This window comes from Osmia lignaria, chromosome 4 (assembly GCF_051020975.1).
Source record: "Osmia lignaria lignaria isolate PbOS001 chromosome 4, iyOsmLign1, whole genome shotgun sequence".
Taxonomy (NCBI): domain Eukaryota; kingdom Metazoa; phylum Arthropoda; class Insecta; order Hymenoptera; family Megachilidae; genus Osmia; species Osmia lignaria.
This window is the reverse complement of record NC_135035.1, coordinates 9,843,618-9,858,534: the sequence shown is the minus strand read 5'-3', so window position 1 is coordinate 9,858,534 and position 14,917 is coordinate 9,843,618. Positions and strand designations below refer to the sequence as shown.

At 36.2% G+C, this 14,917-nt stretch overlaps 1 protein-coding gene and 1 long non-coding RNA gene across 2 annotated transcripts in view; one reads left to right on the top strand and one right to left on the bottom strand.

The window, feature by feature from the left end:
- Glurb (metabotropic glutamate receptor B) overlaps window positions 1-14,917 on the top strand; it is an 87,611-nt gene that overhangs the window by 50,962 nt on the left and 21,732 nt on the right. Inside the window, exon 2 of the mRNA XM_034322450.2 lies at window positions 14,189-14,331. Within this exon, the coding sequence (XP_034178341.2) occupies window positions 14,189-14,331 (143 nt within the window). The remainder of the gene's footprint in view (window positions 1-14,188; window positions 14,332-14,917) is intronic.
- The window catches only part of LOC117603399 (uncharacterized), a 93,414-nt gene that overhangs the window by 74,135 nt on the left and 4,362 nt on the right, over window positions 1-14,917 (bottom strand). The gene's annotated exons all lie outside the window — the stretch shown is intronic.

Genomic DNA, 14,917 nt, shown 5'->3' with positions numbered 1-14,917 from the left:
AGGGCTGGAATTTTGTATGAGAAACTTTAGCTTTCGATTCGATGACGTTTGATTGACGATCATGACGGTAATTAACTCTTTTACTGACCAACTTTTTATCCAAAAGGACAGCCCAGAATAAAGGGAACGAATGGAATTTAATTCAACCCTTTACAGTTGAATTTTTACAGAAATGGTGAAATAATGAACAATGGTTCTTCTGTGATTTAATTAGAAATTCAAATTTCTTTGAATAATACACTTTTTATATCCAGAAATTATATCCCAAAAATAATAGTTCAATATCTTCCATGAAAACTGAAGAATTGGAGTAAAGTTATTTGATCGAAAACTGCCTGGAGCCAGTGGTTTTATTAAGTCCACAAGTTACGGTGTTTTCTTCGTAACGTCACAATAGATAACTGGAAGAAAACGTGACCGGTTTAAAAGAGAAAAACGTTCGTTCGATTGAAGCTTAACAAAGGGAGAGACAAAAGGTGTCCAGCTTTTGCTAGGAAATAATAGGAGAACTGAATCGGTTCACTTCGTGCTGAGAACAAAGTTCCTGTTCCATGTCAGACTTTGTCCGACCTGTCCTCGATCCACCAACTATCAGTTACATTCTGCTCGAACTCGACCAGATGTTCTATCCCGAAGATTGATGGTATCTTCGTTACAACGTGTACTACAGATACGATTCTTTCTTATTTGCCGCCTGTGTGACGAACCATTTCCTCGAAACCACGATTTATTGCACTCTGCTTCGCCATAAAAAAAGATGCATCGTTCATTTTTTTATCGTTTTATTTCTATGGGTGATATTTTGACGTTGATGTCAAACATTCATTAACTCATAGAATCTTAATTATAGAAATAAATATCTGGAATGCAACATGCAATGCAACAACATATTTTATAAAATATGCGGCCAAAGTGTTGATATACAAACTTGTAAAAGGATTAATGCAACTATAAGCTAAATATATGATGCACGTTTCGTTGCATTAAAACTTCATTACGACCACAATCAAATTAGTTGGTAATTGAAAAGTTAGTTCATTATTAAACCTCCGAGTTGCCAGAATTATTCCACGCTGCATCATTTAATTACTTCATTAAGCATGGATTTGCATATTTCTTTTTTTCTATGATTAAATGGTTTCGCGCAAGCAACTTATAATTTTCCTGAAAATCAAACAGGTATTTTTCAACAGTTTCAATGAAAATTCCAGGAAACTTTACAAAATAAACTTTAATTCCTACCCGCTCATTTATCACAGTGGCACTTCGTGAAAGCAAGCTATTTACATGAATGAACATGTTTTTTATCCTTCTTAATTTAAAAATTGTCTGCATTGCGTGTCTCTTGAATAACCCTTTCATTTCTAACCGTGGAAAGGAATTTGAAAAGCTCGAGAATAGAATCTCCCATTCGACGATATACTGCCAAGTCATTGCGATTACATTAATTAAATTCTGGTTACATAAAGCGTGAATGAACGTTGCATAAAGGAAACCGCATAAACAGTGACCGATAATTAATCATTTCGCCTTGGCTAGTCTAAAATTCACGAGATCGTATTATCATAATGTTACGATAAGTTTCATTGACGTGAAACGTTACGTGCTAATCAGTGTGTATATCGTTGAACCTCAAGTCACGCATTTCACGGTGATACCCGTTTAATTATGGAAGGACTCGAAACACGATATTAGCCCTCGTTACATTAACACATTGTCATGGCTACTATTTTCATCGAAACGTTTCGTTATAACTTGTCGTAGCGTTGATGGATATTAATTACATCCATTACAATTAACAGTATAATCTCGCACTACAAATGTTGCCGTTTCATTAATTAAAATTTCCGAATCGTTATTAATGATTTATTAAAAGTCTGAAAATTAACGTTACTAGTTAATGATAGAAAGTATAATATTCAACGTGTTAAGGATAGAAACAATTAATAGAAACGAATATTCTATCCAATTAAAAAATAAACGTTTCACACGGAATCGCAATTCCCCGGCGGCAATTAAAAGTTCGCGCTTGCCATGGGGGCACGTTTTCAGAAAACAATTTACAACTCGAGCACGAAGTTGGTATATCTAATGAAAGTACTGCTGTTAGTAACTTTACTAACCTTATTGCAAAAAGTAAACGACAATATTAACCACCGCGAAAACCACGGTGTGTGTATAAACGAAAGGATTACGGAAGTGCCTTCTGAATCTACTTTTTCTCGATGGAACGGTCGGATCTCGATGAGATTCGTATTTTTATGGAAATCCAAAGCGTTTCATCACAGCGTGCGCAACGTAATTTCAAGTTGGTAGGCTCTCACGATCCGTCTACCCGTATATTATGTACCCGGTCCTATATCTCAGTGTCTTCTTAACTTTCGCGGCTATCCCCGGGAGAAGAGATTTCCAACTAGTTACCACATAAGACGGCTGAAAAGTAGATTATGTTAATCCACCGCTGCCAGCTAACTCGATTACCCTTCGCTACTAACCGACGCTTTGAGCTTGAATATTATTATCTGCGCCGCGATTACTCCACTTGATAAGACCGACTCCGCTTCCAGGCGAGAGCTGACACCAGAATCATAGTCGACTATTCAAAGTATGATATCGTTTCCTTCCTACGATTTCAATAATAAAGATCTCGAAATCTCGAAATTCCATAATTGCAAACTTTTCAAAGATTCAAATCTCCAATTTCACTTTGAAATATTTCTCATTTTTCCCCTTCCAATACGAAATTTAGACAATGAGAATGAAAACAAATTTAAAATTGAGTACGAACTTTAAATCATATACATTGGTTGAATACAGATCCAAGGATTAACTGTAATGGAAAGAGTGTTCCCCTCTGAGAACTTTCCCACTTCGACAGAGGTAAACCAACATCTTGAAGATATCGCATCTGAAACACCATCTACAAGATACACTTCGCGCCGAGAGAAACAATTTCCACGGTTTCTCAACATCTGAAATATTTTCTATGAATAGAAAATCAGCATCAGCTTCTTTGCGTTGTTTGAAATTGTTTCCAATAAAAAAAAGAAAAAAGAAAAAAGGAACGATAGAACGAGACTGGGAATTCGTTACAATTTACGCGTGGAACCGTAAAAGGGTTGTCATTTTCTTCTAAATTCCGTTTAATTCAAAGCGGATCTTTAAAACCACGTCGAGGCGTTGGCATTCACGGCTATCCCTCGCACTTTTTCAACCGCGCACGATTATACAAATCCGCGGTTCCGTGAATAGCAAGATCTCTCGTCGACAAGAGGCAAGACGTGCGAACTGGAGTACCGCTCCTCGGACCCTCTGCATAGAATATATTCTGACGCTGAGAGGAGCTTTTTAAACGAGCCAGGAACCTCGTCACGTGTTGAATTCATCTTTCACACGCGCGATTTTAACCATAAAAAGCGCTGAAACGAAGTTTCACGCCGAGTTCAACGATTACGCGGCCCTCGTTAGCGGCTCCTTTAAACTGATATAATTCCACCTCGGTAATTAATTATATCCTTAAAGATACCCTACTTCTATGTCTAGTTACACGTGAAGAAAATGTAAACGACTCGCGGTTGAATAAATTATTAAATCGTCCCATAAGTTGATACCATTTTTCATTTCTTTTCTCTTTCTTTTTTAATACTATGAAAGAAGTTTCTTTTCCTACATTTATTTTACTGATTTTTATTGTCGAAAGAAACTTCAATTGTAATTCTCAAAGGACAATGCGACATTTGGAAGCTATATCTATTCGCACGACATAATCCTCTCTTCGGATATGCACGTCTCGTTAGATGATCAAGTCTAGTGGCATTTCCAGTATATAATACAACACAGTGGATGTGCTTTCTCCTTAATACACGCCTTGACAATTGTGAATTGCTCGAAATACGATATAAGCCGATTATACAGGACTGTACATAATGTCAAAGAGGTTGTTGCTTGCCCTGTCGCTCTATGAATCATAGCCGTGCGGGGGTCGGTCTAACGCGCTCGGGGGATTGCTACGGATTGATGATTAATAAAGCTGGAATATGAATAGAATCAGGTCATAGAGGCGAGGCTAATTATTCTCGTTTCAGTTTGATATTAGACGCGACTCGGAAAGTCCGTTGCGGTTCACATGAATTAATCAGGCAAACTGCTGTATACAAAGTTTTCATCTATCCAACCCCTTCATTTTTATCGGATTTCATCTTTTCCGTAGATCCCTGACGGCCTTTCGTTCGGAGGTAATCAATCTGAAGCACCGTAACGATTACTCAACGAAAAACTTTCATCAACGATTGATTAATTAAGAGAAAGCAAAGATAAGACAAAGTGTGATGCTTCTATCTAGGGATGGTTCTACGCGGATGACCATCTACGAGAATCTAATCTCCTTATCTGACCATATATACACCGGCCATTTCACTTGTCCAACTACATACGGGCATATTCGGCTTGTCTGATTACGAATGCACCCTTCGCGGTCACATTCTACTTGTCTGACCACATGCGATCCTGTTCTACTTGTCCGCCTATCTACACACTCCATTACACCTGTCTGCCTCGGGCAGGTCGTATTCCACTTGTCTGAACAATTGCTGACGGAGAGGATGCAATTCATCTTTCATTTTTCAATTCTAACCAGGGACGGCCCTAGATTTGCGACCTCGCGCAATAATTCTCCCCCAAAATTTGCATTACATATTTTTAAAATTTATGCCGTTTGACATTCTCCCGCGTGCTCAGTAATTACTGCTAAATTAATAGACACTTTGATAGAAATTGTCACAACATCCGGCGATAATTACATTCATCATGTACCTTCAAATCTGGTGTTATGTTAACCACAGATACTCAATTGTGCCACCTTTAACCATCTCACCGTTTCCGGATTACACTGTACCACAAATATTTAGTCCAATCTATAGGTTCGATTATCGATCGTTCTAACATTATACCAGGCGTTAGATCGGATAGAAACGGCACATATCCGAATAATTTGCCAATACCCGATCGCAATCGCTTTAATGGAGATTCAGTGGCTTTAATGTCGGTGATCATTTCTGATTAGCTTTGCAGACGGATCAGCAAATCTGCAGGATTCCTGGAATCTAATTAATTCTCTACAATCCAGTTTGGTAATCACCGGAAGCAACAATTTCTGATTTAACATTTCCTGAGCTTTAAAAATTAATTATTTAACGACAAATTTCTGTACTTCAAATAAACTTTTTCTATTACCAAGGATGATTGATTGGGAACCAGTTATTAGAAAAATTGATCGAAATCGAATAAAACGAAGTTTCTCTCTATTCGAAAATAAAAATTCCAATTTGTATTTGACCCAGAATGAAAGATCAACTTTAATAACGTTACGCTATCGTAATGATGAAAAAAATTCCTTTCAATTAAATTTTAGAAAACAACTCGACAAGTTTTAATAAGGCAACGTTACTTTCGCCATGCTGAAAACATTACTGTATTATGCAGTAACCGTGTATACAGATATTCAAATGTTTCTCGCGTTAAGTTGTATTAAACCGGAAACATAATTTTATAGATTCTCTGCTCTGAAACTAACTCCTCGAGCCAGTTATTTTTATTTTATTTCAAATTGTGTATCTAACCAACAATATTCTCTTTGTTTTACTTACGTTGCAATTCGTGGTTACCTTGGTGGAGAGAAATCGTATATAAAGTCAACCTGAAGAGCTCTCGAAGAATACGAGAAATGTCGGTTAAGTAGTCTTATTTCGGGATGCCCTACCACTTAGTTAACATTTTCTTTCAGCTGCAATTAATTTTTTTTTTCGCTTTTTCGAAACTCGATGCTGGATACAATAAATTCTCATTTATTACTATCAAATTATAAAAATTTTGTAGAACATAATTTAACGAAATTTAGACAAATTTTTCGTAATAAATTAGTGGATGTAGAATACACCCATAAATTAATTATTTTCGTTGCATACATGGCAAATTCTACAACTAACTTTTTTCCATTTTAATTTAAATTTATTCGGCAAAAAAACATTTATAAAACTAATGAAAATTTACTTTTAACCAAGGTAATGAAATTTTTTATATTTCCAAGCTGAAGACTGTAAATATAACCTACTTTAAAATTTATAAATAATTTTAATATAAAATTCTTTCTATTTAAATTCTCACATTAGAAAGAGAGTAACAATTACAAATGAAATCATCCAGAACAATTCTAATTAATGATTTCTAATTAACGAATGAACAAATACTCATGGAAATCATGTGAATATCAATGGATTTCATTATTAACGTGCAGCCTCGATTTCACGATATTTGGTCAATTGATAAATGAGATTAACAACGTGTCTATAGAATCCAGTCAAATATTTAAGTTACCGTTTGCTATAATTAATCTAGGGGATAAGTAAATTTGGAGCTCATTCACAAAGGATAGCAATCATCCGATATTTGCTCGATGGTCATCCAATTAACAGTTGGCATACGATTTCACTTCGAAAACCCTCTGACAGTACAAACAACTTCCGTTACCGACATTTCTCGCTTACCTTCTTGTCAGTTAAAGCTTCTGGGTCTAAGGATATTTCTTTCAAAGGAACTTTGAGCTTTCATCAGGTGTTCTCAAAGTTCTTTAAAACACATGAGAAAAAGCTGAGAACCGAGCAGGTTTATCATAGCGTAAGAAAAACGACGTTCAATTATTTAGCAGTTTTTCTTCCGTCAACTCTCAGCTTCTCTTTCATGGTTTCTTAAGAAAATCTACTGTAAGAATTAATTAAGTGCGAAATACGTGAACTGGAATAAATTGTGTGCACAGAAACTCTAGGGCTTTCTTTTTTAAATGTCTAGAGAGATTTTTAACGCGTTGTAGTTGATGAAAATTTTATTAGATAGTAATATGTCGTTACTCTGTTTTTAAGGAGTTAATTGCAAGAAATTGAATAAATACACCAGTTGAATAATGGAGAAGATAACTGATAAAAAATTCAAAGGAATTATGAATCTTTGTATCTTTCTTCTTAACGCCGGAAGGAAGAAGTTCAGCAAAGCTTCCTCTGGTTTTAAATGTTACATAATTAACTCTCGGTTCAACTTCGTTTTACCCTTATGCTTTTTTTTCCTGTTCTCGAGGTTTAATTAAAACATTTGCCTGGTAATTTTAGCCTGTTTCGTCTGTTGCCACGAGAAGAGATACTGAAACGAGTTACTCCTCTGTATCAACATCGGCGTCGCCGCCTCACTTCCCCCGGAAGTTTCCTAGGAAATCACGTTACCACGTACAATGGGATAGAACTCCTTTACGGGCTAATTAGCAGATCTTAACAATGAACTTCTGGACCTTTCTCTCGAAAAAGTTACCAGGACCCTAATAACCATTGTCCTTAATTCACGTGAACGTGGAAATCGATACCCTGCTTCCTCTTCTCTTATTTACACGAATTTTCATTCAGAAAATCAACTGGATTTGACAATTCAAAGGAGGACATCTTTTCATTATTAGATTTCAATGCTTCAAATTCTAAAGCTCGCAATTCCAAAACTTGAAAAATTAAATTTGGAATTTCAAAGCTTGAGATTCCAAAGCTGAAAATCCCAAGTTTCCAAATCCGAAAATTTAATATTCAAATGCTCCAATTTGAAAAATCTCGAATCCCAAATCCCCAAATCAAGCTGAAGATTCCACATAACAAGCACTGCAGTCCATGGAAATTCAAATCCTTCAATCGAATCGGATTTACAATCGCGACGATTTCATTTTGCGTTTCGACAGACTGGATGAATTCCCGAAAAAGCAATTGACATTCTTGCCGCGGGCAAACCTGGAGAAATATGTATATACTGATCGTTGCGGACCGATAGCTTCCGGTTCGTTTACGGAAGGCTGGTTTCGGTAGATACGTGTAAGTGTGCAACAATAGAAATAGCGTGGTTTTCTATCGGAAAGACACAAGATAGATCGGCTTGCATTCGATCAGACTTTTCCATAGCTCGAACTCCCATTCGAGGTCGCTCAATCTCGCGTGTCCTGTTTCGCGTTAGGAGACCAGACTTTATTTTCACGGATCTTCGAGCACGATAATGCGCGTTCGCGTGGCATTGAGGTTGATACGCTTCGATAGTCAACGAAGAAATAGGGAAGCACCTTCGGAAAATGAAAGGAAAAGACGTTCCAAAGGATTTAATAAGTGCAAAATTTTGATAAGGCTGAATGGTGATAAAATGAATAGAAAAATTCGAATTTCTAAATTTTTAAATCACAAAGCTCCGAATTCCAAAATCTGACATCTTCAAGCTCGAAATTTCCAAATTTCAAGATTTCAATAAAAATATTCCATCCAAAGATGTAGAATCTACCAAGTTGAAACGAAATAATAATAAAAATGACCAAGTAAAAACGTAGACACTGTATAAAGTACACAAAGACGTAAAGGATACGCATCAGACAGCAAAAACAAATTGCACGATCTCTCTCATCGAGGAAAAGTCGTCCACTGGGAAATATCCCTGGTTTTTCTTCAGCGCAGAGTTTTTCGTTAGATGTCTAGGAATAAAAAGAAAGTGCATGGAAAACGGAGGTAGGTGAATAGGTGAACTTGGACGGAGATTCATAGCCCAACGGGAGATCCCTCTTACAGCCCGCATGTTAAGCCTTTAGCAAATATTTGCACTGCCTATGTAGGAGAAACGACAGCTAGTTTCTTGTACAAATATCTCCTTAATCCGTGTCATCGCGTCACTGTTTGTGTTCGTGTCTGTATATGTGAATAGGAATCGAAAATGATTGGGAGTCCCTCTTTCGAAAGAGGAATTCGATGAAAGAAATAGCGAGATCAGCTAATTTTTTTTTTACCTGAATACTGCGTGTGAAAAGGGATGGAATATAAAAGCTTTAAATTCCATAGTTTGAAATTTCAAAGCTCTAAATTCCATAGGTGAAATGTCAAAGCTCTAAATTCCATAGGTGCAGATTTCAAAGGTCGAAATTCTAGTATATGAAATTTTAAAACTAGAAATACCAACATTTGAAATATCATAGCTCTAAATAACAAAGCTTGAGGTAACAAAGCACAAAATTCCAAATTGCAAGATTTCGGGCTTTTGTTTTAAATACATGATGTATCGGAATATGTACAAATCTCCGATAAAACCAGTATCGAGTAGAGTATCGAGAAATTTATCGGCGAAAAAATGATTAATTAAACAACAGAGAAAAAATGAAAGCTTGTTACGGGGATTGATAGTTTGAAGTTTTGAAGCGAGTAATCTGAGAAGGATTAACCTCGAAACACCAAGAGGACGAAACCTTAAACTATGAAGCACCGAAGATCAAGCGTTCGCGACGATGAATTAATTCTGAGTTCGCAAGGGACTTCACAGGCTTGGATTATTAGAAGCTGGGTTCAAAAGTTTCGTCTAGCTTTAATACCACCACAAGCTTCGTTAATTTAGGTATATAGACTCTCGGGCATCCTTGCAATTTCTTTGTGTAAAATTCAAAGAATTTGAAACACGAGAACTGGATACACATGCCATTCAAATTCCCCTATTTATAGTAAATTAAGTAGCATTTAAGATGAATATTTTATAGAATTAAGCTTTAAAAAAAAAGAGAGAGAAAATTTATATCATAATATTTACCCTCTCCTCCGAAAAAGGAAAATCCTATTACAAAGCTTTGTAAATCGTCGAACAACAGCATTTCAGCTGACGAAGTAATTAAGTATCATACTCCCGAGTGATTACCCTTGCAATTTAATTTCCCAACAGTTCTCGTCCTCTTTTGAAACCCGATACCTCTTGTTTCGAGGATATCCATTTAAATTACAAATTATGTCTCTAGTCGACATTGCCTCGACAAGGAAGTTTCTTCTCGGTTGTTAAGCCATTAAAGACCAAGCAGAATAATAAAGACACCAAATTATATTTTAAGAATACTTATTTCAACAAAACATTTCATATCGTATTTCTTTCTGATAAAGCATCCACGTGTTATGTTCTACTTTCCATTCTATATTCTAATTTCTTTACTTGGATATCGCTTTTCAAATACAAGCTGGATCGTTTACTTGGTACAACGTATCGTGTAGTTTCGTATGTTACAGTAACACCTGTTGAATCGGACTAGCTTATATATCCATCCCAACTATCCGATGCTGTAACAAATCGCAAATGGAAGAAGGTTAAAGCTCTTTCCTAATTTATGAGGTTTATGCTAAAGTTTCGGGCACGAGGCGGGACTACTGGCCGCTTTTCACGTGAGATTCGTTTACGATGCCGCAATTGAGCTGTGAAATTACCGACTGGTTTGTTGCAAGCCGCTTATTCCCAATGCAAAATTCACTGTATCCCGTTACGTTCGTGATAACAGCCCACGAATTGTGAAATTCAGCTTTATCGCTGAAACCTGCCCCCTTTGTGCCGGATTAATTAATTAATCCGATCAATAGCACTATGAAAATCAGTGAAACGAAAATATTGTCGATGTGCCAAACGATAGTTTATTAATATGGCAATTCTTGTCGCATAAAACTGTTCTAATAAAACTGTTTCTCGAGAGCTTCATCGAAATCCTCGAAAAGAGGTTGGGATCTCCTTGTTAAACCTCGTACGAGACTCATCCACTCCAATTATTTCACGTACCAAAGCATCTCAAAAACATTCAAAATAATTAGTAAAAAAAAAAGGAGGAACGGATTTTTGAGTTCAAGTACTGTTTGATTCTCACGAGAGATACTTAACGATTTTTCGTTTGGCTACGCAACCGGCATTCTCGAGAATCTAAGAGCAACGTAACGAAGAAATTGGTTTCGTTAGAAGTCTGTACCGATACACGGTGAGTAATTAGTTTCATTGAAAGTCGGAGGACGCCACGCGAAAGCTGCTTGCAATTCTGTGGAAATGCTCAAATTATTTTCCACGGCTTTTACGTGCAAACCTGTACCGATTTTAAAATCCGGGTCGTGGAGTCCTCGAGGATTCCGACAAGGAATTTATTCTAATGTTTTCAGGAACTGATTGAAAAATTGGAATAAATTTTCAACCGAACGAAAGATATTCATTCATCCGTGTCAATCTGGTAATTTTATTTCTAAACGAACGAGAGTTTATTAATTTATCGTTTGTTCGAGGTCGTTTAGCCGAGCCAGTCCCCCCATTAGCATAAACTGATTAATCGATCCGAAATAATCGACGTAATAACGAAACAATTTGTATCGCGGCCCGTAAATCAGCTTCATTACCATATTAATTCAAAATGGGCATCGAAAGAGGTCGATCGATGGGAATCGAGATTGTGAAGCATCAAATCGAACAGTCCTTATTATCCTGTTGGCTGACACCATGAATTTTGGATAACCTTAATTAATTAATTAATTTCAACTGCAAAGCCTTCGCGAATCCGCAGCTATGCTTATTTCATTATTGCATTATTTCCAGCTAGAAAATTTAATTAATATTGAATGAACGAAATTTCGCTAATTTTTGTCATTAAGATTTTTAATTTGTAATATTAAATTTAAAATTTTCTCTTAAAGTATCTCTCCCGGATCATTTTAGTTAAGTTTTAATGAATCACTTTGTAAAGGCTTTGATCGTTCCTAGATTATGTTATCTGTTCAATGCCTTGTAATTTCATTTAACGGACAACGATTAATCATCGTCGCTCGATGATGGGAACACAACGTTCAACTACTGATCGATAGCTGTAATTATAATACACCTACTCATACCCATGGGATGAAATTTACCCTTCCATTAAAAAATATTCATCGAACGGTAATTAAAATTGAGTGTTTATAACCGAAAATGGTATTTCTGTGTTCAATGTTGATCGATCAAAGTTTCATGTAACGTAAACGGGTTTCCGAAGTAGAACCGCATTTCTCGACTTTGCGTGACAGTTCAGGCAATGTTCTGATAGGCGAGCATCGATGCAGAAGGAAGTGGTCGTTAGCAACGAATTAGAAACTTCGAATAGCTCTACTTAATGGCTTTCTCTCGTTAACAGAGGTAGTTGCTACAACGCAACTTCGCACAATGTTGAAACGTTGCATTAAACTATCATGCAACCAAACAACAATGATCGAAATGGAAATGTGGAGTTCGTAATATTGACATTCTACCCGGAGAATAAACCAAACACAATAGTATATTTACCAAATGCAATTTGTGTATAAATGATAATTCAATGATAAACAATCATACCGTGATTGTATGCAAGTATCTGCTTGAGTATCCCCCTTATTAAAACATGCGATTTTTATGCGTCTAACGATGGTGTTAAGGAGCTATTATTTCATTGCCCATTTTGTGCTCCACGATTTCTCTATATAGAGAGGCGCGACACGGAATGACGACTTTTGTTTAACGTAGCGTGAAACTAATCGAGAACGCTTTAATGGGACAGAATGAAAGAAGCTGGAAGTAATTCGCAGCTGCTTTGCGGGTAAAGTGATTCGCCAGACAAAAAGAATGCATTCGACAGAAGGTATTCACGCGCAAATGAAATTATGGTTCGTTTAAAACGTTCACGATTCACGTGCGAATGCATACCGCAGGTAGAAAAATAGTGACAACGATTTTGTAACGTCGTGTTTTCAGGAAAAAGTTAAACAAGCACGTAAAATATAAGATCACGTTCCGAATCTTGGTGAGAAAACAAACGGAGCGTAAAATTGTAATCCGGTCTTTCCGAAAATCTCAGGCGGAACGGAAAAAAGTTATCTGGAATTTCGTCAGGCGATTTGGAACCACAACCGCGTTCTCGTTTCCTACTACTTCGAAATTGGATTTAGTCGAAGGGGCAAGTTCGAAGAATAACTTTATCATCCACCTATAACGAGTGTTCGAACCTTTTGCTTAAATCCTTAGTGGAACTCTAGGTTTTAGCGGTAAAGAATTGAAATCGTTCAAATGGTGGATTAATTTGACGTCTTAATATCATTCTTTGTTGTTCTATTATCAATAATTATGATTATTATAAATAAAATAATCATTACGTTGGATGGTTTCGTCTAAACTTAAGAAAAACTTTGCATTGCAATAATTCCGATTTGCATAAATATTTATAAACAAATTTGACACTGTTAGAAGCGTGAATCCTTCCTCTTTAATATGCATTTGATTGTATGTAAATCGGACTTTCCATCTCTGAGATATGACAGGTTGAAGAGAACCTTAATTTTTCTTCCCGCTCGCACTTTGGTCAATGAATTACCTAGACTCCATTCGCGTGCTGTGGTCAGTGATGCTGAGTCAGCGTATTTTTACTATTACTATTTACTACGTTACGCACTTCCTGGAAGAAATGTAGGTCACTGGGGCGCCCATTCACAACTCCGTGCGTCTTGAACGAGCCTTACGCGTATTCTTTAAACCCCTGTATCTCGGGAACCAGTTGAAATATTCAATCACAACAAAATGCATTTTCAAGAGCATGCTTTCTACTATTATTAACTTTACTAATCAATACTCTTCTGTGTTTATGCTTAGAAAATATTGCATTTAAAATTAATGTTACATTGATATGCACTAGGAAAATGTAGGTGCATAGATAGTAGGTATGTTATGTAAGCTTTTCCTAGAAAAAAATAGGCCACCAGATATGAGGACATATACATAATTTCTTATATCTAAAACACACTTTACCACCATAATTTCAACTCCCGTATCTCGGAAGCGAGTCGAGATATCGAAGTGGGGTAAAATGCATATTTGAAAGCATATTTCTTTATTATTTTTAGAGATATCTAAAAAGACTTCTACTAGGAGAATATCTTATAAGAATATCTTTTTTCTGATAAGCCTCTACTTTTGTCTTTGTAGGTTAATGGTACATTGATATAAACTGAATATACAATAATAGGTATATTAAGTTAATGCATCAGTACTTTAATTCCAATAACACACAGGAGAGTAATTCTGGATCCATAAATTAAATGCACATCGACATATAATTCTCATTACCCTTTATTGTAATAATAATTCATTGAACGATAAAATGAAAGCTGAAATTGTTCCTTTCATCGTGCTTAAAAAATTCATGAAGAAGAGGAAATGACCTCTTTGACACGGAAAATTAAACGCTAACTAAATTGTGAATATTATGAAACTGGAATTGTCTGTACTTTGTATATGGATAAAATTTTCAAATTTCGAGATTCTGTCTGTAAAATCTTGTATTATTGCTTTTCAGGTTCAATAAGCAACATAGACGGCGCCGAGTATCATTGCAACAAAACTGCAGTGCGAAAAGTTATCAGCGGAGTGGTTGGAGCGGCAAGTTCGGTCACATCTATCCAAGTGGCAAACCTCCTTCGACTTTTCCGAATACCTCAGGTACGTGCCCCGAATCGCAAAGACAGTTAGGTGTGTACTTAAATTAGCCTCTTTATTAACCTGACAAGCTTACAAATTGCACGTCCGTACATCTCTGTATAAACTTTCATTTATACCCAACCGTATATTCTCCATATCGTCAAAGTAGCTTCTCTCTATTACGATTATTAACACACCGAAAAAAGTACGGGTTACCTTTGACCAGCGTCGCAAATTTAATATAATAATTAAAGAAAGTTCTTAATTAAAAGTTTAAATGAAGAAGAAATGACACTCTCTAAGCTAAAGAATAAAAAAAGCTGACGTGCATCTTTTTTAAAAGAATGAAAATACTAAGTTGCAACGAACTGTGAGCACATCTGAAACTCCACAAGAGCCGCGACCTAAAATCATTCTAGCATGAAATCATCCGCCTTAGTCGGCGATATATCAAACCGACCTGATGGAATTTTTAATTTTTCACGGAAATCCGAATTTGCTTCTTCAAGCGTATTCAAAGTCCTGTAAGACGATTATACGAACTGTTGCATTTTGTTTTCACTTTCCAAACATCAAATTATACATTATTTACCATTTCAATTTCTCC